Genomic DNA, 24025 nt, shown 5'->3' on the forward strand with positions numbered 1-24025 from the left:
GCTGGACGACGCCACCCCCCGGTAGGCGGTGCAATTGGAGCTCGGCACGGGGAGGATGACGAGGCGGCACAGCGTCGGCTCTGCCAGGAAGCCACACGGCCAGGGTGCATGTCGTCCACCTTCCCCATCAGTGCCGACTTCTTGTGGAGGATCATCACGGTGAACCATGGGATGCTGCCCGCCAGCATTCCCATCACCACTCCTGCCAATGCCATGCAACACAACGCACACTAATCATTGAACTCGAGGAACAGATAGTCAACTTCAATTGTGGAGTACAGAGTTGACTTGGAGCACTTAAAACTATATATCCTAATTAGCTGTTGAGAATAGTATGGAACGAAAGGATGAATCGGCAAATATATCAAAATAACTGAATCTGCCAAACATATATAACTGCAGATCTTTGTGAATATAAACCGGTGCTTTGTTTGAGGAACGGCATACGGAGAACAAAAACACAATCTACTGTATGACGGCTCAACAAAAGGTTAGACGAGCAACAGCACCTACATGACTCTCTAGCTCTGAGGATAATAACAGGAATACATGAGCAGCTGAGGATACTACTGTGCAACCCGTCATGCTTTCTTCTTTTTTTTTCAGTACACCCAAAATCTTAGAAACCCAGTGATCTTTCTTTAATCTTCTGCAGGCTGAGTTATCGATAGACCTTTAACAAGTCCTTTGATCTCAAATGTGACTATCGGAAGTAAATGGATACCAGCGGAATGTCGACATCATCGCCATCTTTGTCATCCTCACAAGCCACGACAACATCCACATGACGCCTATAAGGGGGCACCTCCACCTTGGCAACCTCCTTTATCAGATCAACCACCTTCCTGTCCATCCGATTATTGTGCCTGGGAAACATGCTGTTGTATAGTAAAGAAGTACCACTGGAGATGCTATAGGCATTTAGTCCTTTGTCCTTGAGCCACCGAAGGAGCTCCCTAAGGGTGAGATCACCCTTAACGATCCACCGATCCCAGATTGTCCAGCTCATGTCTCGGTGCTTCATCACGTTCGGTGGAACTGGCTCCGCCATGGAGAATAAAGGAAGCGCCAAGTTCGCAAAGGTGTTTCGGTAGTCTTCCACCTTATGTCCGCCGGCAAGCACTTTGTAAAGCTCTAGGCACACCAAACCTGTGGCCATTGCCGTGGCAGTGGCGATGGCTGGGATGATCCTTCCAGCTATAAACTTTGCTTTGAGCTTGTCAACTTCTGGGATGCTGTAGTTCCTTGCGCGCATGTTGGCTAGCCCAGCAATTAAATCCATGTGGTAATTTGTGTCATCGTCCTGTATAACCAATAATACGATAAGCAGGGTTTGAAAAACACTCGGGAACTGTCCAAGTGAAACAATGACCTAAGTTCCACAAGACTGATAGAAGAAAGCAAACAAAAAATCTTTCCAACAATGAAAACAACTATAAGCAGAATATCAAGCAATAAAATTTAGTGGTGATAAAATTAATAGACAAGAATGACAGATGACACAGCACATGAAACATAAAAACAGACAAGCTGTATAAAGCCATTTGATGTAATCCCACACTTGTTATGAAGACTCACTATGACAAACTTCAATTTTTAGCGAGATAATGGGAAAAGGCCATCGAGCAGCTAAAGCATTGATCTAGCAACAAAGAAAAGCTTGTTTCACGGAGATGGTGATCATCGATGAAAGAAATTACACTGGGGTTCTGGACTACATATCAGATCTGTCAGCTGGTCAAATTATTTTGTTAGAACTAGAAGGTTCAGATGTACAGAAAAGAACAAAAATTAGGACACCAAGTAACTAACGAGACCCAATCTTAATACAAAAAATCATATACTAATAGTAACTCAGAGAGATCGAAGACTTCTAGATGCAAAAGAAAAGCACCTGAATGTTTAAGATACTTCAAATTGAAGTAGGAACTAACCTTTTCAAACTGAACTGGGTTCATCCGAAATCCTGGAGGCAGCTTCTTGGCACACTCCTCCAGCTTTGCAAGAAGATCATTGATGACAGCAGCATCATCAACAGAAACAGAGGATAAACTAGTAGCTTTCTCATCTGTTACGATATTAACTCCTGTCTTAGGCTGAAATTCAGGCACTATAACCTTGTCAACAGCATCAGCTAATTTCTTTGGATATTTCGACCAACCAGGAATAGGAATTCCAAATGTCTCTGCTCTTAGCATCGAAGCAGCCATAACAAAGTGAAGGTGACCGAGGTCGCCAGATGAAAACTCTAATGGTCGTGGGAAACGTTTGGGAGCAGACCAAAAAGGTACACCAGTGCTGGTGATTGCATCCTCAGGGAATGTGAAAGTTAACTGCTTCACACGATTGGAGAAGTAATCTTCAAACCTACAAGGAAAAGAATACAATTTTGTGAACACCAAGAGAAAAAAGAGGGGGAAAAGGAAATTGAATGTCAAAGCCAAGGATGTCGATGCATATCGGTTAACTTCATTAGCTCTGTCAGAGTTTCAGTTCAATACGGAAGATATTCTTTCTAAATAAAATTATTTAAAAGACCAAAATGCCGTTGGAGCTTCTTACAAAATTAATGTTCTAAAATGTAGTCTACATAGCCATATATGGAGCTGCACAAGGTATATAGTCACATGAGCGCAGAGGTAATCAGGGTACCATGTAGCACATATGTTGTACCATATAGCACGTATATAGCATAGCCTCAAATGACGATATACGTGCTATATGGTACCCTGATTACCCATGCACTGTATTGATTTCAAACATTGTTACTAATTACTATGGTTGGTCAAAACTGCAAAGTTTTTCTTTACCAGTGGAACCAAAAAGACATGACAACAGCAATAAGAATGAAGCCAATGCATAAGCTCCTAACATTACAAGAAACTGATGAACTTTGAAAGACTAAATGTCTGCAATATGAATCTTCCCAAAATACAAATGCATAGAGAATATTGCTATGAGAGGAATTTGAATGTTACCTTAGACGAGCCCAGTTAATACAGTCTTGGAATGTCTCACATCTATCCTTATCAAGGCATTCAAGAACACGGTCAAGTAGATCCCTGGCCTGAGCATCACCTTGGCTTTTCAAGGCAGATGCATATGCACTTGGGTTAGACAGGAAAGCATTTACTTCATTTGGTGTCTTCTCAAGCAAGCCCTCAAACTCAGACCGGGCCCATGTTAGACAGTGATCAATATTATGAGGGAAGGAATGAACAGTGCACATAGGTGCCTGTTTCTCAGGTGGATCTCTAGAAGCACCATAATTCTCAGTCAAATGAGGAATGACCATCTGTGTGTTACACTTTGCACCTAAAGTTCCAGACTCCAAAAGTGGCTTTTGGAAGTACACGCACCGGGCATCAATGTACATTCTCGCAGTCACATTGTCCAATGCATTAATAACAACATCTGTGCTCTCCCAAAATGCATCATCAAACACATTTTCTGTATCCGGACTTGCTCTATTCTGAAAAGCCTCAATATGAAGACTAGGGTTGATTGAAACTGCAGCAGAAGCAGCCACAGTGGATTTGGCTTGCCCAATATTCCAGTCACGGAAGAGAAATTGGCGACTGAGATTACTCTTTTCAATGACATCATCATCGGTTATATTTAGTTTGCCCTTCTGCCCACAACAAACCCCCATCAGTGCCAGGTTCTTCAAGAATTCACACCCAAGAGCACCGGATCCTACAATAAATACTTTAGCCTCTTCTATCTTCTTTTGAAGCTTGGATCCAAACACAGAGATTTGAGCATCATATCGACAATTCAGTGGCTTAAGATCACTAGGTCCCAATGGTTCAGCAGGAAGGGACTCAACTGAATCAAAGTAAAAGAACTGCCAAATGGAATATAATATATTAGGTTGTAAACAAAGTTGTAAAGCAAATAGATTATGACTTAATAGAAGAATGCACAAAACAAGCTAGATATCTCACTTGAAAAAGCGGATGGAACTTTCCAGAGCAAGCTTTAACCACCTCTTGCCCAACAATCCCACCAAACATCGCAGCCATAGGATTCAAAATGGCTTTGCAACCATTAGCGAAATGGTGTAGAAGTTTCTTGTCAACTTCTTCTAGCTTACCATCACCAAGGCTCTCATTGATGCTAATAACTAAGGATATTAGCTTTTGAGCATCATCCTCCGACCCAGCAACAGGAAAACGACCCATTTCATATCTAAACTTGTCTAAGGCTTGAAAAGCCAAATGCAATAGAGGTGGATGGCCAAACTTGGAGAAGTCACTTAAAAGGAAGTCTCCTGATTCTACAAGAGCCTCCCTTAAAGTTCTAAATCTTAGAACCTTAGGTTCCTTTATCTGAGTAACAATTCCACCTTTCTTGTATGCACCAAACTGGGTTGTGTCTTCATCAAGAATAAAAGAATATGGCCTGGCACTCTTAATTTTTCTTGGCTTCCCATCATTAAGTTCTGTCATCCCCTGGACTTCGGAGAAGACAACGAGATCCCCATCCTGGAACTCCAGCCGCTCATCGTCAACACATGATACAAGTGCAGGATTGTCACTACTGATGGATGCAATTATACCAGTATGTGGCTCCTCACCATCAAGATCGAAAACAGTGAACTCTGGACCAAAATCACAGAACACACTGCCAAAAAGTCCTCGAACTTCACATCTAATGAAGGGAATTGAAGGCTGGTGGTTATGACAATGGTCATCAAACTCAATTGCCTTCTCCAAGCTCAAGTCAGTAAAAACAACAGCCTGCACTAGAACCTCAAACATGAGCTACTCTGACAAAATGGGTTATGCTGCTAGAGGTAAAATCACCAGAAAGAAATAAACAATTTAAGATTACAAGTCAAAGACATCTGCTACCACCGCTGCAACATTGGTGGCACTAGGATTTTCCTGTCTACTCTAGACCCATATATGTCCACTGACTTGGATTGACAGACATGAAATCTTCTACCCTTTTTAATTATTAGAAGTGATAAAACAAAGTTAAGCACATGAATCAAGATCTATTCTATTTCAAATTCTGATCCTTTTAGCCAAATCATTCATTCCATTAGGAAAAATTGTTAAAGATGACAAATTTTGTTTCAGCAACCAGAACACCATACTAGTGCACAAGGTTTCTTCAGAACATTTTCTTTCCTACATGCTAGTTATCATGAACATGAAAAGAAGTAGACATAGAGGTCATAGGAACAGGATCAAGATTGAAAATAAAAAATAAATGTAGTTGGAATAAGGCAAGAAATGGATTGAAAGTTAAAAAAAATGCGGTAAATGTAGCAAAAAAGAAAAATCAAGAAATAAATTTCATAAATCAAGTAGAAAAAAGTACTAAATGATCCCTTTACTATATTGCATAAAGTTATACATACAATTTAATCATTAAAAACTGTCTAATAAATGATAATGAGAAATATTATAGAATAGTTCATTAAAAAAAAGTACTATGATAAATCTACTAGGAAGAACAAACATTGTATCATACCATATAAAGGTAATTTTCTAGATGAATAAAAAATAAGCATCCACCCCATAAAACAATCCAAAACTTAATAGCTTATAGACTTAAAAGAGAGTGTGGCTCCACTTCCTCCTCGCGCCGGTGAGCAGAGGATTAACGTAATACATATACAAATACAAGAAGACACTTTCTATGGAGAAGTGATCATGGGATTAGGATTAGTCATGGATCCTATCACATCTTCTTCATTGACACAACATCCTTGTTCCCTTAAAAGTCTAGGGCTACACTCTCCCCTTCCTTCTCCCTCGACCATCTCCTCCTTGTCTCATGCGGGAACCAATGCATATGCAATGGCAATGACAGCAAGAAGACATCAACGACAGTCACAACAGATGGCAAAGGCAACAACACCACCTCCTCCTCTGCTTCATAATTATAATCATGACTGCAGTTCTTTTGCCTTCCCTTCGAGTTCGCTCTCTCCTCTCCCTTTTACATTTTGTCTTTCCCCTCATCTTCTTTTTTTTTTTACTCCTCAAAAATTTGTAGATAGGCTGGAAACAGCTACCATGTGCATGTCACAGTGAAGCAACTTATTTTTGCAACAAACACATGGTGATAAAATAAGAATAAGCCTATTCATATTGTGATTACTAAATACATGGAAGCTGTTCTACAACACACTTTAAGATACAACATTCAGTGGACAGACCTGGAAACAAGAAAGCTGCTCCTTTGACAAAGTTCCAGTCAAAGTGGAAACTGTAACAGCATTGTTCAGCTCTTGCAGCTTCAGAACACAAGCAAGAGCTCTGTTCTTACCAATATCATCTTCTGAGAAAAAGAAATTGCTGGACAAGTCCCAAAGTTCTACATCCCCCTCATCATGCAAGGTAATAGATTTGACGCCTGCAAGAACAAGATTCTTTGCTGCAAGCAAACAGAATGTACAAGTTCATGTTGTCAAACATTTTTAGTGCAACTACCAAAAGAAAGCACAACATAAACGAAAATCGCAAGATGAACAGTTTTGATACTAAAGATCGCCACATCATAACTCCAAGAACACAAGAAATGAAATAATGAAGGATGTTTATTTTCTGCACAAATTACCTACATAAGAGTAAAGTTTAAGCAAAAAACCTACACAAGCCTGCTCATTAAAAGAATTAAAAGAAGACGTGTGTATCAAGTCCATCAACAAAATGGCATAAAACTGAAACAAAAATAAGTAGATAGCTGATTAACAAATACAATTTACTAACATGAAAAACAGGCGATTTAGCATCATGTAACAAAGCCTTTTAATTCATGGATGGGGGCAATCTCTCCTATTCTGGTTCAGGTTTCGAAAAGAAATAGATGACGAAAAAGACAGAGCTACTATACAGAACGCCATGAATAATTAACAGACACAACAGCCCCCGACTGGTGCCTTTGTCAGTCGCATAATATTCTAGTATAAGAGAAGATTCGACGAAAAATGGTTAGCAATCAATTCATTCAGGAACTAAAGAAATTATATCCAGAGTCAGGAAAATTTACCTATCTCAGCTCCTAGGCCCTGAAGTCCAGAAATGAGAACATTTGATGCAACGAGTCTACGCATTGTCTCCCTTCCATACACAGCCAGCTGCCGGCTGTGCAAGTCCTCATCAATCTCCGACCGCTTCCTGTTCCCATTAGCATCGACCTCCGTGCCATTGGCTCGGTTATTCTCCTCTTCCATCGCCGATGACCCCGCCACCTCGGAAGAGACCGAGCAGTCCGTTTTAGCCTTCTTCTGCACCGCCTCTTCTGCTATCGGTTCCCGGTCCTCTTCAACCACAGCTCCCACAGATCTCTTTCTTGGAAGCATATAGAGCAACACGCTGCGCAAAACACCCCGCTAGCCAAATGAGAGTAAGAAAAACACCGAATCCAGATCATCGCGATCCACTGCAAGAACAGTCGAGAGGATTCCGACGAGGATCGGGGCGAAGAGACCTACCTAATTGCAACCGATCGCCACGGATCGATGGAGAGAGAGTGAGAGAGTCAGCGGTCGAGAAAACGTACCTAGGGATCGGAACTGGAGCGGAAGGGAGAGATCGATCGAAATCCGGGCTTGGTAGTCGGTTGATCCGTCCTTCCGGTCGGATAGCTTAGGGTTTGGAGGCAAGAAGATGAGGCGGTGGAGGCGATGGATGGGGAGGAGGCTTTATAAGATCGACAACAAGAACAGCATCACGCCCATCTCACCTCCTCGCCTATTTATACGATACTGTTATCAGTAATACGCTCCCTATTGTTTCTCACATTTATTAACTCCCTACCATAAATTTATATTATTGTTTGAACATAAAATATATATTTCTTTGAATCAATATTATCTTTATAAAGCAAAATTTGGTAAATGAATCTGATACTATACCAGATATAAAAAAGGATCCTAGGGATCAACATCCACACCGTCGATCAATTAAAGCACGCATCTCGAGAAAATTCAGCATGTGCTTCTCTACAGTCTTCTCGATCAATCTGAACATTGAGTTCGTCTCAAATCAAGATTCCAATAAGAATAGAACATGTTTGCCCATTTGCTATTTCTTATTCGATCTTGATTGACTTTTTTTGGGAGAAGAACAACTAAAGTCAAAGTTGACAATTCAACCATAGAGATTTGCGCCTTATGGCCACTCTAACTTTGATCGACTGCTCCATCATCTTCATCATCATCATCATCAAAAGCTAGCAGCAAGGACACGTGGTAAGGAGAAGCTAGTTCGAAGGTTCAACGTCCAGAACGAAGCTTCCTGCAACTCTACTTGTCTGAGATCCAGGATGGAGACGATGCAGGAGCAGACTTGAACTACATGTGAACATGCAAGACAATCTTGAAATCATAAGAACCTCCTGTAATATCTTATTGCTCACAGTTTCTGTTTCGACCTTCCTCTCAAACACTCAACCACCATTATAAGACTTCATCACCATCCAGTGAGATCCCCATCTTCCTCCTCTCGCTTCCGATCTTGGTTTCACGTAGGAGAAATGGGTGGCAGCTCTCCCTGTGCTTCCTGCAAACTGCTCCGGCGACGGTGCGCTAAAGATTGCATCTTTGCTCCTTACTTCCCTCCCGACGATCCCCACAAGTTCGCCATCGTTCACAAGGTCTTCGGTGCCAGCAACGTTAGCAAGATGTTGAAGGTCTCTCTCTCTCTCTCTCTCTCTCTGAAAACATGGCTAACTATATGGATCGATGCAGGAACTTTCCGTGCATCAGCGAGCAGATGCAGTGAGAAGCCTTGTCTACGAGGCGAATGCGAGGATGAAAGATCCAATCTACGGCTGCGTGGGAGTCATCTCCTACCTTGAAGACCAAGTATCTCAGCTACAGATGCAGCTCGCTGTGGCTCAAGCGGAGATCTTATGGATTCAAATGCAGCAGGCGGAGTCGTCAATGGTTAACCAGCAGATCATCCACGCCGAAGACAAGTCCTTTGTTCAGCACAACAGCCACACCATAGTGCCTCAGCTCATGAGTTTTGGCTCCTCCAGCAATGTAGTCCGGGAGCCTCTCAAGAGGGACAGAGAGAGATGATTAGAGGACCCAGGTAACTTCTACTTGGTCAACAACACCAGAATTAAGTAGAAACAAGATTGGTGCTCCATGTACAGACAAAAGCTGGAGAGAGGCATCTTTCATTGAAAGATACTTCCCAATGAGATGATAAAAGCCCCATGGAAGAATGGAAAACATGGCACCTCTTTCGTCCTTCTCATGGCAGCAATTTAATGGCCCTACCAGCTGATACAATTTGGAGTATCATACAAAAGCACACCACCAAAGTCCTCCGACAGCTGTATTGCTTTGCAGTGCTTCCTCTGTCATGAGCTAGCTAACAATTTAGATGCATTTTAATTTTGATTTCTTCTCATCTGTTGATCAATACATTTTCTATAAAATGTCAATCTCTAGTTTCTTCCCATGACAAATCCATGAACAACATGCTTCTTACCTCTTATCACACAAAAAAAACAAACAAAAAGAACATATAAATATAAAGAAAAAATCAACTTATTGAGACTGCAAATATAAATCTTTATCTGACGAAATTAAAGTGATTAAACGTTGATGGATTCTCCTGTTCATGATCTACTGCTTGCATTTAAAGCCATCCGAATTACGACCTCGGAGACACTTTAATCTCCTCGATTAGCTCCGTCGAGCACCTCATCTCCATTGTTTGTCTTTCTTAGTTAGGATTAGATGTGAAGTGAACGCTATTAAGTCTCTCTCCTTTGGCTTCCTTAGGAACGAAGCTGAGATTGAAAGAAGACAATTCCTCGTTTGAGGGCTCGAGGAGTTTGCCTCCTCAGACGACTTGTTTGACTACAATATAGTCCCTCTTCATTGTTCTCACCTAAAGATGAAAGGACCATTGGAACATGAAGAACCCAAGACTTGACTTGCACTGCTCCCTTAAACAAGTCAAAGATCCAAACTCATAGTTGTCTGTATGCTATGCATGTCGGTGCAGATAGTTTTATAGAAGCAATTTCATCCAAGATTACATGTGTGACGGGGTTAACAAGTAATTTTGAATATGTGAAACCAATTTGTTTGGAGAAAAAATAATTAAATTATAAAAAAATTTCTAATTGAAGGAAAAAAAATTTAAAAATTAAGATTCGATCGTCGATAAATTTTGAATATATATATATATATATATATATATATATATATATATATCAATATTTAGATAGAGAAAAGGAAGACGATAAATCATGTTTAGTGGTGACTACAATTTGATTAAATTCGAGATTATCAATTATCATTTCAAACTAATTAAATATAAAATAAAATTAAAATATGAATAATTGTATAGTGATTAATATCTTAAATTTAAAATATATTGATAATTTATTTTTTAAATCTAAAATTAGGTTTAAAAGAAATAAAGTTCATAATTAAAATTTTCAGTTGACAGATACCATTTGGTAACAAAGAATTAGGGATTTTTTTAGTAAATTGTTCACTTTCCTTTGTAATAAAGAATGAATATATATATATATATATATATATATATATATTTGGAGGGCCAGTCTCGGCGCCTCGTGATGCGATCCCCTGCGCGATGCGGGAGTGGGAGTCACGGGATCGCTGTTGAGGCGTACTGTCACCACATGCTTCGTGCGTAACGCACCTTTTGCAGTATTACGCGATATCATATCCGCCGTCCACTCGTCACCCCTTGGCTCATCTCCTTCGGCGATGCGGTACTCGGACGACCCTGATTTATCTACAGTCATAATTGGACGGTCAAAATCAGTGCCGCATAGACGAAGTGTATCTCACCACCCTATCGGCCGCTCTTCCCTCCCTCCTCTTCCACTGCCATGCCATGTCTCCCGGGTTAGCGGTCTCCGCGAGGAGGGAACGATAATGAGGCTGCGACCTCTTCCTACTGCTGCCCCTGCTGCTGCGGGTTCCATGGAGGAGGCGGCGAAGAGGAGCGGGAGAGGGGAGGTCGACTTCTCGGCCCCGTTCAGGTCTGTGAAGGAGGCCGTCGACCGATTTGGTGGGAGCGCCACTCCGTGGAGGCCGCAGCCATGCCCTCAGTTTCTTCTTTCCCCTGAGGTAACACCGATTACTAGTCAAGTCTTCTACTCCATAGTGTCAGTCCACAGTTCTCTTCTTCTCACTGGTCTTGTGATCCCCTGCTCTCTCTCTACTTTTACTCGCATTTGAAGTACGGTAGTGTAGGCCAATCGGTGGTGCGGGCACATCCGGTAGTGCTCCCCGTCAGTGGCACTAGGAACATGAATTAAACAGGTCGATTTGGTCGTATCGATGAATGTAGGTAAACAAGGTTAGTTGATCGATGAACGGAATCGCAGGATTTGGGCATTATGATTGGAGTAACGGGCGAGTGATTGTGAATTAGGAAAAAGAAGATTGCTTTACTCAAGCTAATCTGGTTTCGCTCCTCAAAAAGAAAAAAAAAAGAAGAAAAAGAGAATTGGTACATGGTTTCTGAAGAGTGATTTTAGAGAAGCATGGTTGTTCTGCATGTTTGTTTTATGAGAAATTGGTACCTGTGGCAACTCTACATTACTTGTTTTCTTACCTTGGCAAGGACAGTGTTGTTGCAAGTCAGCTGCAAGTAAATATCTTAAGAAAATTGGTTCTTGGCATCTTGAGAACATAGAGGTTACTCAGGTTTGACGAAGGTATGACAAAATTCCTAGACTGATTTTGGTACAGTGATTGAATCTCATAAGAACTATTCGAGATAGCGAGGGTCTTAAGACTTCATGAGAAACTATTGTCTTCAAGATGTTCCTAAGGCAGGACAATCCAGGAATGTTGATACACTTTGTCAATAACTTGAAGCATCAAAGATGAGAGATATTGTGATACCTGACAATAATTAAGAATTTGATGTGAAAATCATTCATTATGTAAATAAGAAATGGAATATCATAAGAGGTCACACACACTTGAAAGCTGCTAATTTAAGACAGTCAAATGCATGGAACTTGAGGGAGAAAAAGGAGGACTGTGACCAAGGCTTTGGACAGAATACCCAGTTGACATGGAAAATGGAAAATATTTTCGGGCACAGAAAATCAACAAGATATATGCAGAGCATAATTTTCTGTTTACCAGGGAGTGCGGCATGAATTACTTGACCGAGGGATTTTTTTTTTCTTCCTAATTGCAACGAATAGTTAGTTTTAGGATCATATGTTTCTTCAAAAAATAGATTGGGTTTTGGGTTGATTGGTGTCCTTCATGTGTACAGGCCCACATTGGTAGGCCAGTTGTGCTCGATTTCTTTCCCTAACAGTTAAATCATCTGACTCACTTCAGTCAGAATATAAAGTTGCCAAGTTCTTCCTCCTAACAGTTACCAAACCATCTTATTCGATTCATTTGAAGTGTGAAGCAGTGATTAAAGACACCTTTGTACCCAGTATATGCACATACTCTTGCCAATACAGGGGCACAACTAACATGTGGCGCATCCTTAACCTCTTCTGTTTGTGGGTTTTCATAATATAATTTAGTTGGAGTTCATACGAGAAAGGAGCTTTAACATTGACCTAAGTAGCTACGGTTATTTTAATTTTAGAGATACCAATATGATGGAAGCCATGTGTGAAGGAAAGCATGTGCGATTGCACAGGCCATTGGCCAAGTGAGTGGGCTTTCTGGCATGGCCCTAGCTCCATCTGGGTTCTATGTGTGGCCGCCATCCTGCAGCCAAAGTTAACCTTGTTTGATTAAGTAAAAGATCAGCTACCTCAATCTTGATTTTCAAACTAGATTATATCTATATTGGCTAAACAATTGGAAGTTTGTTAAGATTTTGGTGTCTTTTAAATCGAAAAATTGCTTTGTAATTATCATGCTGTGTTTTTTACTAAATTTTCCATATGATTGGATAAAGAAAGGTCACAAAAGTTCTCTTAGAAAGGCCAAATTTGGTAACTTCATGAGTTGATACTAAGGGATTACGTTCATGAGTTGATAACTTGAGGGATAACATTCATGAGTTGATAACTTCTTTTGCTTTGAAATTTTGCATGGTATGCAAATTTCAGCAATATGCAGGATAATGTAAATGAGTTGTTAATTTGCTGTTTCAATTAGGTGAACGGACTTTGTCTGAGGAGCATATGTTCTAGTTGACAGACTTTGAACTCCTCGGCTTCATGGATTATAGTTAGATCTTCTGGAAGAGACATTTTTGTTCATTCTTTGCTTTTCAGAGCTACTTCTAGATTTCCTTTTTCTTTTTATCACTAAAGACCCTCCATAACACCTTCATCCATAATTTCAATATTTTGTAAGTTGGATTTCTGAAGAAAACTATGGTTGCTTTCAGGATGTTGAGCTTATGAAAATGGAAGAACAAACCATAAAGTTAGAGATGGATCTTTTTTTGAAGGAAAGAGAGACACTTAATGTGTTGAAAGAACTGGAAATGACTAAAAAAATAGCAGATGGCTTAAAATTACAACTACAGGGAGAAGCCTCCCAAGTCATTGATGATCCAGAGAAATATTCTTGTACAATGCTGATGCCTCCGAGTTTCAATACTCATGAAAAGTGCTCCACCTATTCTAAGAGCCACAAGGTGCCCGTAGATCAAATTTCTGATCAGAAACAAACCCCAGTTTCGATTTTAAGGGAGTTGAAGCAGGCTAAGTTATACCTGAACAAGACCACAAGTGGTCTTGCTGGAACTCAGAGTTCAGTTGAATTGCTAAAAAGTGCAATAGAGGATGAGAAAATTTTTCTTAAGAAAACCCGTGAAAAGCTAAACTTAAATATTGTTAAAGTATCCTCCTTGGAACAAGACCTTAGTATAACATTGTCGCAAATAGCACAGATCAAAGATGCAAAAAGCAAAGATTCTCAAAGCCCTTCGGACATGTTGAGACGTATGGAACAGCTCAAGTCTGAAACAGAGAAGTTTAGAAGAACTGCTGAGGCTGCCAAAAGTGAAATTTCTAAGCTATCTGTTGGTATCCAACGGACAAAGTCTAGTATAAAGACTGCTGAGGTGAGGTTTGTTGCAGCAAAAAAGGTGGAGGCAGCAGCCAGATCTGCGGAGGTTGTAGCCCTCGCAGAAATTAAAGCTCAAACAGATGGTAATGATACAGATGAGGCACACCAAAATACCAACAAAATTGTTCTTGCCATGGAGGAGTATGCTGTGCTGATCAAAAGAGCCCAAGAGGCTGATGAAAATTTGCGGAGGAAAATGGAAGCTGTCATGACTGATCTAGAAGAAGCACAGCAATCTAAGGTAGATCTACTGGAAAAGGTGGAGGAAACAAATGCAGATGTTGAAACCAGTAGAAAGGCACTACAGGAAGCCTTAAAGAAGGAGGAAGCTGCAACCAGTGGTAAGATCGCAGCTGAAGAAGCTCTTAGGAAATGGAGGTCCCAACATGATAGGATGCGGCGGTTGTCTCATCTAACCAACACCAAATTCAAGAACTCCTCGACTCCCCATCAAAGGCGCTCTTGGATTCTTGATGTAAATGGACTGAGTATGATAACAGCTGGATCAAGTAGCAATTCACATGGTTCCACCCTTTCGATCGGACAGATACTGAGCAGAAAGCTCACCGGCCGTGAGGAGCAAGATTCACGAGCACTTCAAATAATCAACGGAAAACCTAAGGTTTCTCTCCGCCAAATGCTAAGCAAAAGGGATGACTTCTTGTCTCCTCTAATGATCAATGATGGTGGCGTGCAGAAGCAGTTTTCGGCGAAGAGGAAGAAGCTCAGAGTGCTGGTTCTCTCACTCTTCTTGGCAAAGCGAAAAAAGAAACAGCGCACGAGTTCTCCGGTCAGCTGCCACGGCAAGAATGTGTGATCATTCATTGCACTTTTAGCTTGTTTGACATTTTCACATGTTGATCCTTTTAATCTCACTGACAGTTTCGTGCTTAGCTTTGTCAGAATGATGGATTGGATTCTCTGTACATATGATATTTTTCCGGCAGTCGCTAATTCTCCCTGCAACATCGATGCTTTTGTGGACGTGATGACGGTGAAATGAATTCAGTGAACTACTACTGATCTAGCAATCGGTGAAGGTGGTGATGGAAATCCATTATTGGTGAGGATGCTATGAAACTACAGTTTCGGCATCAGTAATGGACTACCATCACCCACTTTCTCGATCTGAGGAGGATGCTTTGTCATCGCTTACCTGTCGTGGAAAACGACATCCGGGCATCGAAAGATTTGGAGGAGCTTCCTACCTGTCGCTCAACTCCAACGAGTCCCACGATGTCATCGTCAAGGCGTTCGAGCAAATGACACTGTAATCTGCTCATGGCCATTGGCGTTCGGCGTCGCCCCGCTCGCCATCTCCTGTCGTATAACAAGACTGGTAGCTCGGCAGCATGGCGGATACGTGGCAAGCTGTGATTTGTTGTAAAACACAGTCGAGGATCGCGGGAGCTTGATGCAACTAGAGCCGTCCGATTCACGAATCGTCGTCTATACGCTTTCTTTATATAGCACGGCCGCCGTATCTTTTCGCTTCGTTTCGTTTCGGCGGCGTACATTCCGTCCCTCTCTCGCCGTTCACAGAAGGCCAAGCTCCCCGTTGCTTCTTGGTCGATTGGCCGGACGATCGAGAGGTACGCTATCTCTTCTCTACTCGAATGATGCTCTCTTTCATAGCTTTGGAGGGTAGCAGAAAATGGCCTATTTTCTTTCCCATGGGTTTTTGTAGGGTTTCTGATCGTTTCAAGGATTGGGGTTTTGCCCTTTGATCTGAGTTCTTTGCTCCAAAATCGAAACTTTTTATTGTTGATTGAGTTCGGAGTTGTCGATTTTGCGGGTGATGCTGTTTTGGAGTCGAGTCACTAGGGTTTTCGATAAGTGTTCTGAAGAAATTGCCTCCTTTTTGGCTTTCGAGATCAAGATGACGCGTAGAGCTGACTGACATTCTTTTTTCGTTCTTATCTTCGTTTGACAAACAGATCAAATTTTCGATAGGTGCTTCTCTGGGTGATCTGATTAGGAGCTTGGCATTGTGATTCTTTGGGTTCAATCCCCATTTTAATCGTGGAAAACAGCCTTCTATGATTCAACTTGAAGTATAGATCAGAAAGGATATTTATTCCTGTCAGGGCAGGTTTACAATTAGGTCAATTGACTCCGGAAGTTGGCCAGGACCCAAAGTTTCCACCTTTGAGAAAGTTAGGGCTTCTAAAGTTGATGCGAACGATGGTGGAGATGGAGTCTGTGATTAAGGTGGAAAGTGGTGGGCATAAAATTTATGGGCAGGCTCCCTTGATGGAAAACAATAGCCACTCAGAGGATCGAGACGATGCATCTGTTGAACTCATTGGTAGAAGGGAAGTTTATCCTGCAACCCCGCCTCCAAACAGACAGAATTTGGGGTTTACGACCTCTTCTGACCAATCCGAGGAGCCTGACTCAATTTTGGGCTGCCAAACTCCAACAAAGAACATATTTGATCCGTTTGCGCCTGGGTCAGAAGAATTGGTTGTTGCCCCTAAGAAGAAGATAGTGAAGGGAAAAATGCAAATCCCTTCTCGACGGCAGCTGAACTTTGACGACTATCATTGTGATTCCTCTCGAAAAGATGCCGCCAAGGAAGATGAGGACCTCCTGGAGTCGGTTTTTCGATCGTTTCTTGAACTGATCGTTTCAAATCATATACAAGAAATATCTGCCAGGAAGTTGCCCTTTGGTGAATGCATCAGGACACCCATTTCATTACCTTGGCTAACAGGCATTGCAGGGACATGCCCCCCTGCACCTAGGAGACAACCAGGAAGATCGAGGCAATTTGGTCCTGAAATATGTCGAAAGCTTGACTTTGAGACCGACTCGAGTTGATCGCAGCAGCTCTCCCAGATGGAACTCTAGGTGGAGAGGTTTTCGTTATGTATGTGTGTGTGTGTGTCACAATGACTGTGCAAAGCGTATTGTTTTGGTTTAACTTCTGTTTGTGCAGGCTGATGTGCTCCTTGTTAATGAATGAGCTGATCGATCTGATTTGTAACATCGATTCTGTAATGCAGAGCCTGGTTTTGTCCCTGCCAAGCTGAGAGAGGAAGTGAATGGTGTCATGTAACTTTAAAGTGGAATTATACATGTCCTTTAGCAACAGAACCACTACAGCTTTTGGTGGTAGTCAGATGTTCTGATCCTTGTGGATTTTTATTCTAATGGAGAAGCCATGCTTGGATTCTTAGTGTTGGTTTTTATGGTTGGTTGTGCAAACTGGTTGTTCATGTATGTGCTATTGTATGTAGTTGAAGCCAATGTGGTAGTCAGATGTTCATGTAATCCTTTTGTATTCTGAATTTTTTTCATAAATCTACTCCCCTCTAATAGCATTTTGTCAAAGACAGTAAACCAAACTCTCACATAAGTTGTTCTTGTCATCAACTTTCAATCTTTAATTTTATGTGAAATTTTCAAAGCAATCATTTATTTTAGGAGTACAAACTGATGGTAAAGGATCTTATGCCTCACATGCTTTTGTGTTTTTGTTGGTGCATTTCCTTTTCTAAATCGTGATAGTATCAAAGAACAAATGCATCAGCTATGGAATCATCATGTGCTATATATGATTTTTGTTTTCCTGTCCCTATATATCATGTCATATATTGTCAAACGATTTTGAGAAGAATAATACCTCAACAACTTATAGTTTGCAAGCAGATGCAAAGCAAAGATATGTTCTTCCAATAACAACAACCAAACCACTCATAGGCCACTTGTTTTTGGTTCTCTTGTTGAAGTACATGTTAATTTGGTAGCTTATGGTTTCATTCATCCTTAATTAGAAACCAGGTAGCCATTAAATCCCCTTCTCACCGTATCGACTCCTCAGGGGCGTCGCTCTCGCTTTCTTGTGCTCTCCGGCAAACAAAAAAGCGCTACCCTACAATCCACTGAAAGCAAGATCTTCTCCTCGCTTGCCATAATCGAAAGGTACGATCTTGATGCGCATCTCCCGGTTTACCGTCTCCTTGTGCGGTTGCAAAGGTCTGTCTTTTATTTGCTTTCCTTTCTTGTTCTTGATCCTATCGATTTTGAAGCGGTTTCTTGCTTGGTTCGCCATGCTCTGTTCCATTTCCCATCGCTATTTCTAATTGCTTTGGGTGATACATGTCGACCGGTTCCCAAAGCTTTCAACCAAGACCATGAAATGTGTGTGAAGTTTTGTATTTTTCTTATTCTTATGTTGGATTTGGTCCTTTCTTCTTGTTCTCGGGTTTCTATTTAGAACTTGTGAAATTGTTGGGAACCATTTCCAGATTGTGCTTTTCAAGAAGCAGAGTTCTGTTTATGATAACAGTGCTTTTTCATTTGCATTTTCAGAAAACTTTGCCTCATTAATTTGCAATTACATAAGGAAAATTTTATGGGGTATTGTAACTCAAAATTCTTTTGTTCTTCAAATTTTTAATATTTTAGTTAATCTTCTTCTTAAGGAGCGTCTTGTAGTTTGCTTGCTAGGTTTTCTGCTTATTAGGCACTTAAATGTCCTGTTTACCTTGTTACAGAAGTCAAGGTAGAAGTCAGATCATATTTCTTCCTCAAATGAGTGAAGAGCTAGCTATGATTTCAGTAAATTCTGAGGATGATAAGAGAAAAGGAGTAGCAACAACAAATTCTACAGGAAAGCCACAAACCATAGCTTTACCATCTTCTTCAAAGAGCGATGAGAAGCTTCTTCCTCATTACATGAGACCTTGTACTGGTTCCTGCCATGATTTCTGCAAATATGGAACTAAGCATGTTTATGATAAGGAAAAGAGAGTAGCAACAACAACTTCAACAGGAAAGCCACATACCATAGCTTTTCCACCTTCTTCAAAGAGCGATGAGAAGTTTCTTCCTCATTACATGAGACCTTCTTCTGGTTCTTGCCATGATTTCTGCAAATATGGAATTAAGCATGTTTATGATGGAAAACAGAGTCAATCAAATTTTATGACTCAACCACAGAGAAGGCAGACACTGCAGCTGAAGAAAAGTTCAGTTAATGCAAAAGATGAACTCACTAATAAGATCGAATTGATCGAGCAGACAGATCTGCCATCTGAGAAGATAATTCGGGTTCCGGATTCACCTACCAATCCGGCAGGAGGATTGGCTCATGAATTCTCAGTCTTAGATCGTAATGCTGGATCGCAAGACCAAATAAATGATCCATGTCTTGATCATCCAGTTGCTGATAAAGATGAAAAAGCGTTTGATGATTCTGTGCCCGCTGCAGCTGAGGTGCAAGAATCAACTTATCGATCCAGTGGATTGTTTCTAGAACCTGTAACCGCGAGACTCGAAAGACAGAGAATGCAGAATGATGTTGCAAATGAAGAGCATGCGGCCGTGGCTCAGGTAGGAGGATCATGTGAGGAGCAGCCTGTTAGAATAAAGTTCATGTTTTCATCAGCAATTCAGAAAGGTGTTGCCTCTTCTGAGCATAAAAGTAGAGATCCATCAGAAGGATTGTCGGTGAAGCAAGGAAGCATCGAGTTGATAATTGCAACTCCCATCACTGATAACATTGCTTCTGCAGAGTACCAAACAGCCAATGGAGCAGACAAATCATATGATGAACTGATCGAGATCAAGATGAAGAGGCTTCCTGGATCATCTGATGGGCCGTCAAGCTTGACACCGAAGAATTACACCAGCAAAGCATCTGCTGAGTGCAGACCTGTCATTTGGGCAGAAGTATCATCCGAGGAAGTTTCGATCGTGAATCTAAAGACTCCAGCAATTCAGAAGAGCACAGCATCTGCTACCCATAAACCAACTGATCCAGCAAGATTGAAGAGTTTGAGCTCAGGTGACAAAACAAAGATAGAGGTGAACAAGTTGAAGAATCAGAAAGGAAGCTTTGGTCTCAATGTGAGAAACATGATTGCAACCGAGTTCAATCCAGACAAGTCATATCTCAAAACCTTGAAACAGAAGCTCAGGAAACACAAACCATGTCCAGATAGGAAAGGAGAAAGTGAGGAATGTGGTCCTAAAAGGAGTGGAGAGAATGAACCTAATTTGCACAGAGAAGTATCTCAGAGAACCTACAGAGGTGTTCCAGAAAGCACAGTAAAGAGTAGACTAAGAAGTACTAGTGTCAACTCAGAAGATGGTGTTGTGACTCCTCACAAGTTAAACTTCAGCAGAGGCAAGATGATCAACCTTCACTCCGAAAACAATAGTCCAAAAAGACTTGGTTTCAGGCAGGTCAAGTTGATGGATGGCAATCAGAATGGTGAAGGAAAACAGATGAAGAGCTCTATAAAAAGAGTGGAATCGGATGGTGCAGAGTCAGATACATCTCCAGGGGAGGCTACCAACATTGTTTTGAGACATCAAGATGTGCAGGACAAGAGAGACACACAAAGCTTGCTCAACCAAGTGATAAAGGAAACTGCAAGTAAGCTTCTTGAGGCCAGGAAGAGCAAAGTTAAGGCCTTGGCTGATGCTTTTGAGACTGTCATCAATCTTCAAGAAAGCCAAGTAGCTGCTTCCCACTAGTTGCAGTTGCCTGACAACCTTGCGATGCTTGGCTTTGTGTTCATGGATGCGATTACTCTATAATTATGCTTCTTGGATTAGTGAAAGGACTTCACTGGGAGGATCTTGGCACAAGTTTATGAAGCTATTTGGAGAGGAAGATACTTGAGAAAGTTGGATTTCCTTCAGGTTTCCTCATATCCTTTGAGCACTAGTTTGATTGCTCTGTGCTTATCCTATCCTATTACATGTTGATAACCCCAAACAATCTCTGAAATCGTGAGATTAATATCTGCATAATATCAATAAAAGATTTGCATTTTTAGTATCGGATTCAATTATCAATTTGATGTGTTAAAGTTCAGAAATCATCTTTGCAATGCACTTTAGCATAGAAATGTTGAGCCAAATTTAGATGCCCTCTCTCTCTCTCTCTCTCTCTCTAAGATAAGGCTGCAGTGTTTTGGGTTGTGGGAGAATCCAATTCGCCTGCTGTGTACAGGCCACAACCCCCTTCCAAAGGCTGCCATCTCCCTCTTTATCCCTCCGCTTTCCCACTGCACAACAACAAGAAGGAGATATGAATCTGCGAGCACTCCCTCCCATCATATCTCCTCTCCTTTTCCCCCCCACTAATCTACTCTCTTCCAATGTCTGAATCATCGATTCGAATTCTCTGTGTCACAACCCAACACACTCTTCTTCCGAAGGAGACAAAGAAAGACGGTATGCCATCCAATATGCCTAATCGATCAACACATCCCGAAGCACACAAACAGACACGCATTTTAAGCCCACTACAACACAAGAAAAAGTAGAACCCTCCATCACCAAAAGCCTAAACACAAATGATAGGAGCTGAGTCCTCTTAGTGGAATACTGCACCATTGGGAGTTGGTAGATCGGACCACGCCAAAGCCTGATTCCAGTAGCCGAATTCGCCAACGGGGTGTGGGATGGGGTCCATCATGCTAGGAGTCGTAGAAGTAGTAACCATACCAGCACTGGTCATCATGGAGGTGACCGAGGAGCAAGAAGAATCGAAGCTGCCGACACTGTTCATCGCTGTCTCCAACTGCTCATTGTAGTAATTGGAGGAGGATTTGAACCTTCGGTACATGTCTTGGATTTCTGAGATCGGCATGTCACCTAACACTATGTTGTTGTTTTGCTGCTGCTGCGAGTAGCTGTTGCTGTTCCTCCATAGGGAAGCACCCAAGCCGAGCTGACCCTGCAGAGAGTCCAAGCTTGGGGCGTGTGCATTTAGCGTGCCTCCTGTCTCGGCCACCGTATGCGCGCCGAGCAACTGCCTATCCTCCTTGAATCTGCCGGAGTTGAGGTTAAGATTGGGCGTAGAATTGACGCTAGGGTTAGGGTTCTGGATGGTGGTGGCGGACCTCAAAAGGTCCATCAGGTGGGAAGTATGTGGTGAAGCCCACAGTATGGAGCTCCTCGATAGCTCGGTCTCCAGCCCGGCCGTCAGGGCCGACCTCAGAAGGAGGTCGGACGACGCCGGCTTCGCCTTGGTGGCGCCTGCCGACTTACCGCCAGCCCCGGCCGCGGCAATGGCGGGCGCTGCCTTGGTCTTGCGGCACCCACCGCCGATAGGGACGTTGCGGAGGGCGCCACCCTTGGTCCAGTACCGGCGGCAGGTCTTGCAGAAGTGGCGCGGCTGGGTGAGGTTGTAGTTGTTGTAGTAGCAGAACTTGGTGTTGGTGGAGTCGCACCGCGGGCACCGGAGGTTCTGCTGCTGCTGCTGCTGCTGCTTCTCGGCATTGGCCGACGACAGCGACGACGTCGACGACGACTGCGACCGAGAGGATACGGAAGAGGCGGGAGAGGCCGAGGAGGAGGGGTGGATCAGAAGGCCTCCAGCATGAGATAGCTGCCTCTCCTCCACGCTTCCACCTAGCAATCCTTGGATCATCTTTACTCCTTGCAGAGGAGAAGGCAAAGCAAAAGCGAAGGGAGGGAAACAGGAAATCTACTCGCTTTGAGAGGATTCAAAGCTAAGAAAAGTTGGCGATGGGAGAGTATGGGAAGGGGAATCGGCTTTGGAGAGTTCTCAGATGTCGAATGCAGGGAAGTGAGCAAAGGAGCAGCGGAGGGGTTATATAGGCAAAAGCAAGTTTTGGTGGCATGGACATTATTAGGTGCAATAATGACTATCTATCTATCTATCTATCTATCCATCACCTTAGATCACGCTCAATAATTTACTGCAGCAAATCTTTGTGGTAACAATGATGGAATGGGTAAAAAGATTAAATGGGTGCATCAGATGTTTGCAGAAAACCAAAAATACTTGTGTGTCAGTGATGCAAATGGTTCAGCTTTGAGGATGTGGAGATCTTAGTCAAAGACAACATGGAAGCACTAATTATTGAGGTTGGAAGCACCACCACTTGTATAGATATGGCTCCTGTAAGGCTAGTCTAAGAGAGAGCAAGAGCGAGGTTGGAAAAAGCAGGGAGACAGTGGGCATCTTGTCATGTTCCTCGGTAGTAGGGATAAATTGGAACGCCATCATCATCGTCTTCCCAGCAATCCATCCGACTCTCTCGGTGACATCAGTCACAGGCTTCTTTATGGTCGTGCTGATCCGATCAAAGATTAGGGCTGGCGGGGGAGGGGATGATCTGGAAAGCGTGAATCAGTATAATATAACGGGAATGGAATGAGATGACGTTGGAACGAGAGATGGGCCATTGGAAGGTGTTCAAAGATGATGATGATGATGATTACGGGCACAGGGAAGGCAGCCTGAGTGCTCGGAAAACCGTGCAAAGGAGGATACGCTCCACGCGTCTATCGATGTATGGAGACGTGTGTGTACGGCTGCCATGCAACGATGCGTCGGTAAAGAAGAGAAGGGAAGACGCGCATCGCACTCGGCTTCCTTCCTTCCGTCCTTCCTTCCTTCACCTCGGTGTGCATAGCTTGATCGACGTATGTATGCTGTCGGTAGAACGCTCGCCCCCTTATGTCGCATTAAGTGTGGCTATTAAGTTTAAGATATCGATCTTCTTGTTCGTGTCTCTGTTCTCTTGTGACTGACTGTTAGATGACGCATAGCTTATCGAGCGTCGGCCCACCGTCACCTACTCTTTGTCACGACTCACGCAAGCTGAGGGGTGTGTGCCCCACCGCCTCCTCCAGCGACTGTTACACCGGCGAAGTGGATGGAGACGACGACGTGCGGGCGTGCATGCATGCACGGCCGGGGCCGCCCGCAGATGGCGCTCGTTTGGATTCTGCTCCGTTCCCGACGCACCCGGCGCGCTACCGTTGGCCGTGTAGGGTACGCTGGGCGCGCGTGCCGTCCGGAAGAAGCAGGGCGGCGCAGCGCGTCGGAACCCGGCCGTGAGATCGGGACGCGCCGCCCGAGGATGAGAACGACCCTTCGTCCCATTCCCCTCGGCCGTGGCCGTACCCTTCGTCCCACACCTCATCACCTCACCCCCGTTTCCACGCCCAGGGCCGTACCTTGCTTGCAGTAGCTAGCGTCGCCGAGGAAGGCAGCACTGTTCC

At 42.7% G+C, this 24025-nt stretch overlaps 5 protein-coding genes across 5 annotated transcripts; 3 read left to right on the top strand and 2 right to left on the bottom strand.

Annotated features, from left to right (window-relative positions):
• Positions 1 to 362: 362 nt before the first annotated feature.
• LOC103993998 (ubiquitin-activating enzyme E1 1) lies at positions 363 to 7705 on the bottom strand. The gene is made up of 7 exons (XM_009414248.3): positions 7522 to 7705; positions 7009 to 7334; positions 6176 to 6393; positions 3948 to 4742; positions 2979 to 3847; positions 1935 to 2367; positions 363 to 1303 (listed from the first exon to the last, which is right to left on the bottom strand). The coding sequence occupies exons 2-7, from the start codon at positions 7319 to 7321 to the stop codon at positions 704 to 706; spliced, it is 3228 nt and encodes a 1075-aa protein (XP_009412523.2). The 5' UTR covers positions 7322 to 7334; positions 7522 to 7705; the 3' UTR covers positions 363 to 703.
• Positions 7706 to 8007: 302 nt separating this feature from the next.
• LOC135644641 (LOB domain-containing protein 12-like) lies at positions 8008 to 9428 on the top strand. Its single transcript, XM_065162402.1, has 2 exons — positions 8008 to 8652; positions 8711 to 9428. Exons 1-2 carry the CDS (start codon positions 8497 to 8499, stop codon positions 9044 to 9046), a joined length of 492 nt encoding a protein of 163 aa, XP_065018474.1. The 5' UTR covers positions 8008 to 8496; the 3' UTR covers positions 9047 to 9428.
• Positions 9429 to 10596: 1168 nt separating this feature from the next.
• Positions 10597 to 17207, top strand: LOC103993996 (WEB family protein At2g38370). The gene is made up of 3 exons (XM_009414244.3): positions 10597 to 11086; positions 13341 to 15618; positions 15964 to 17207. Exons 1-2 carry the CDS (start codon positions 10721 to 10723, stop codon positions 14841 to 14843), a joined length of 1869 nt encoding a protein of 622 aa, XP_009412519.3. The 5' UTR covers positions 10597 to 10720; the 3' UTR covers positions 14844 to 15618; positions 15964 to 17207.
• Positions 17208 to 17771: 564 nt separating this feature from the next.
• LOC135645382 (uncharacterized) lies at positions 17772 to 21123 on the top strand. The gene is made up of 2 exons (XM_065163704.1): positions 17772 to 17953; positions 18529 to 21123. The coding sequence occupies exon 2, from the start codon at positions 18566 to 18568 to the stop codon at positions 20513 to 20515; it is 1950 nt and encodes a 649-aa protein (XP_065019776.1). The 5' UTR covers positions 17772 to 17953; positions 18529 to 18565; the 3' UTR covers positions 20516 to 21123.
• A 70-nt stretch (positions 21124 to 21193) lies between these two features.
• Positions 21194 to 22819, bottom strand: LOC135645383 (dof zinc finger protein DOF3.7-like). The gene has a single exon (XM_065163705.1). The coding sequence runs from the start codon at positions 22419 to 22421 to the stop codon at positions 21363 to 21365; it is 1059 nt and encodes a 352-aa protein (XP_065019777.1). The 5' UTR covers positions 22422 to 22819; the 3' UTR covers positions 21194 to 21362.
• Positions 22820 to 24025: the final 1206 nt, after the last annotated feature.

Source organism: Musa acuminata, chromosome BXJ3-8 (assembly GCF_036884655.1).
Source record: "Musa acuminata AAA Group cultivar baxijiao chromosome BXJ3-8, Cavendish_Baxijiao_AAA, whole genome shotgun sequence".
NCBI lineage: Eukaryota > Viridiplantae > Streptophyta > Magnoliopsida > Zingiberales > Musaceae > Musa > Musa acuminata.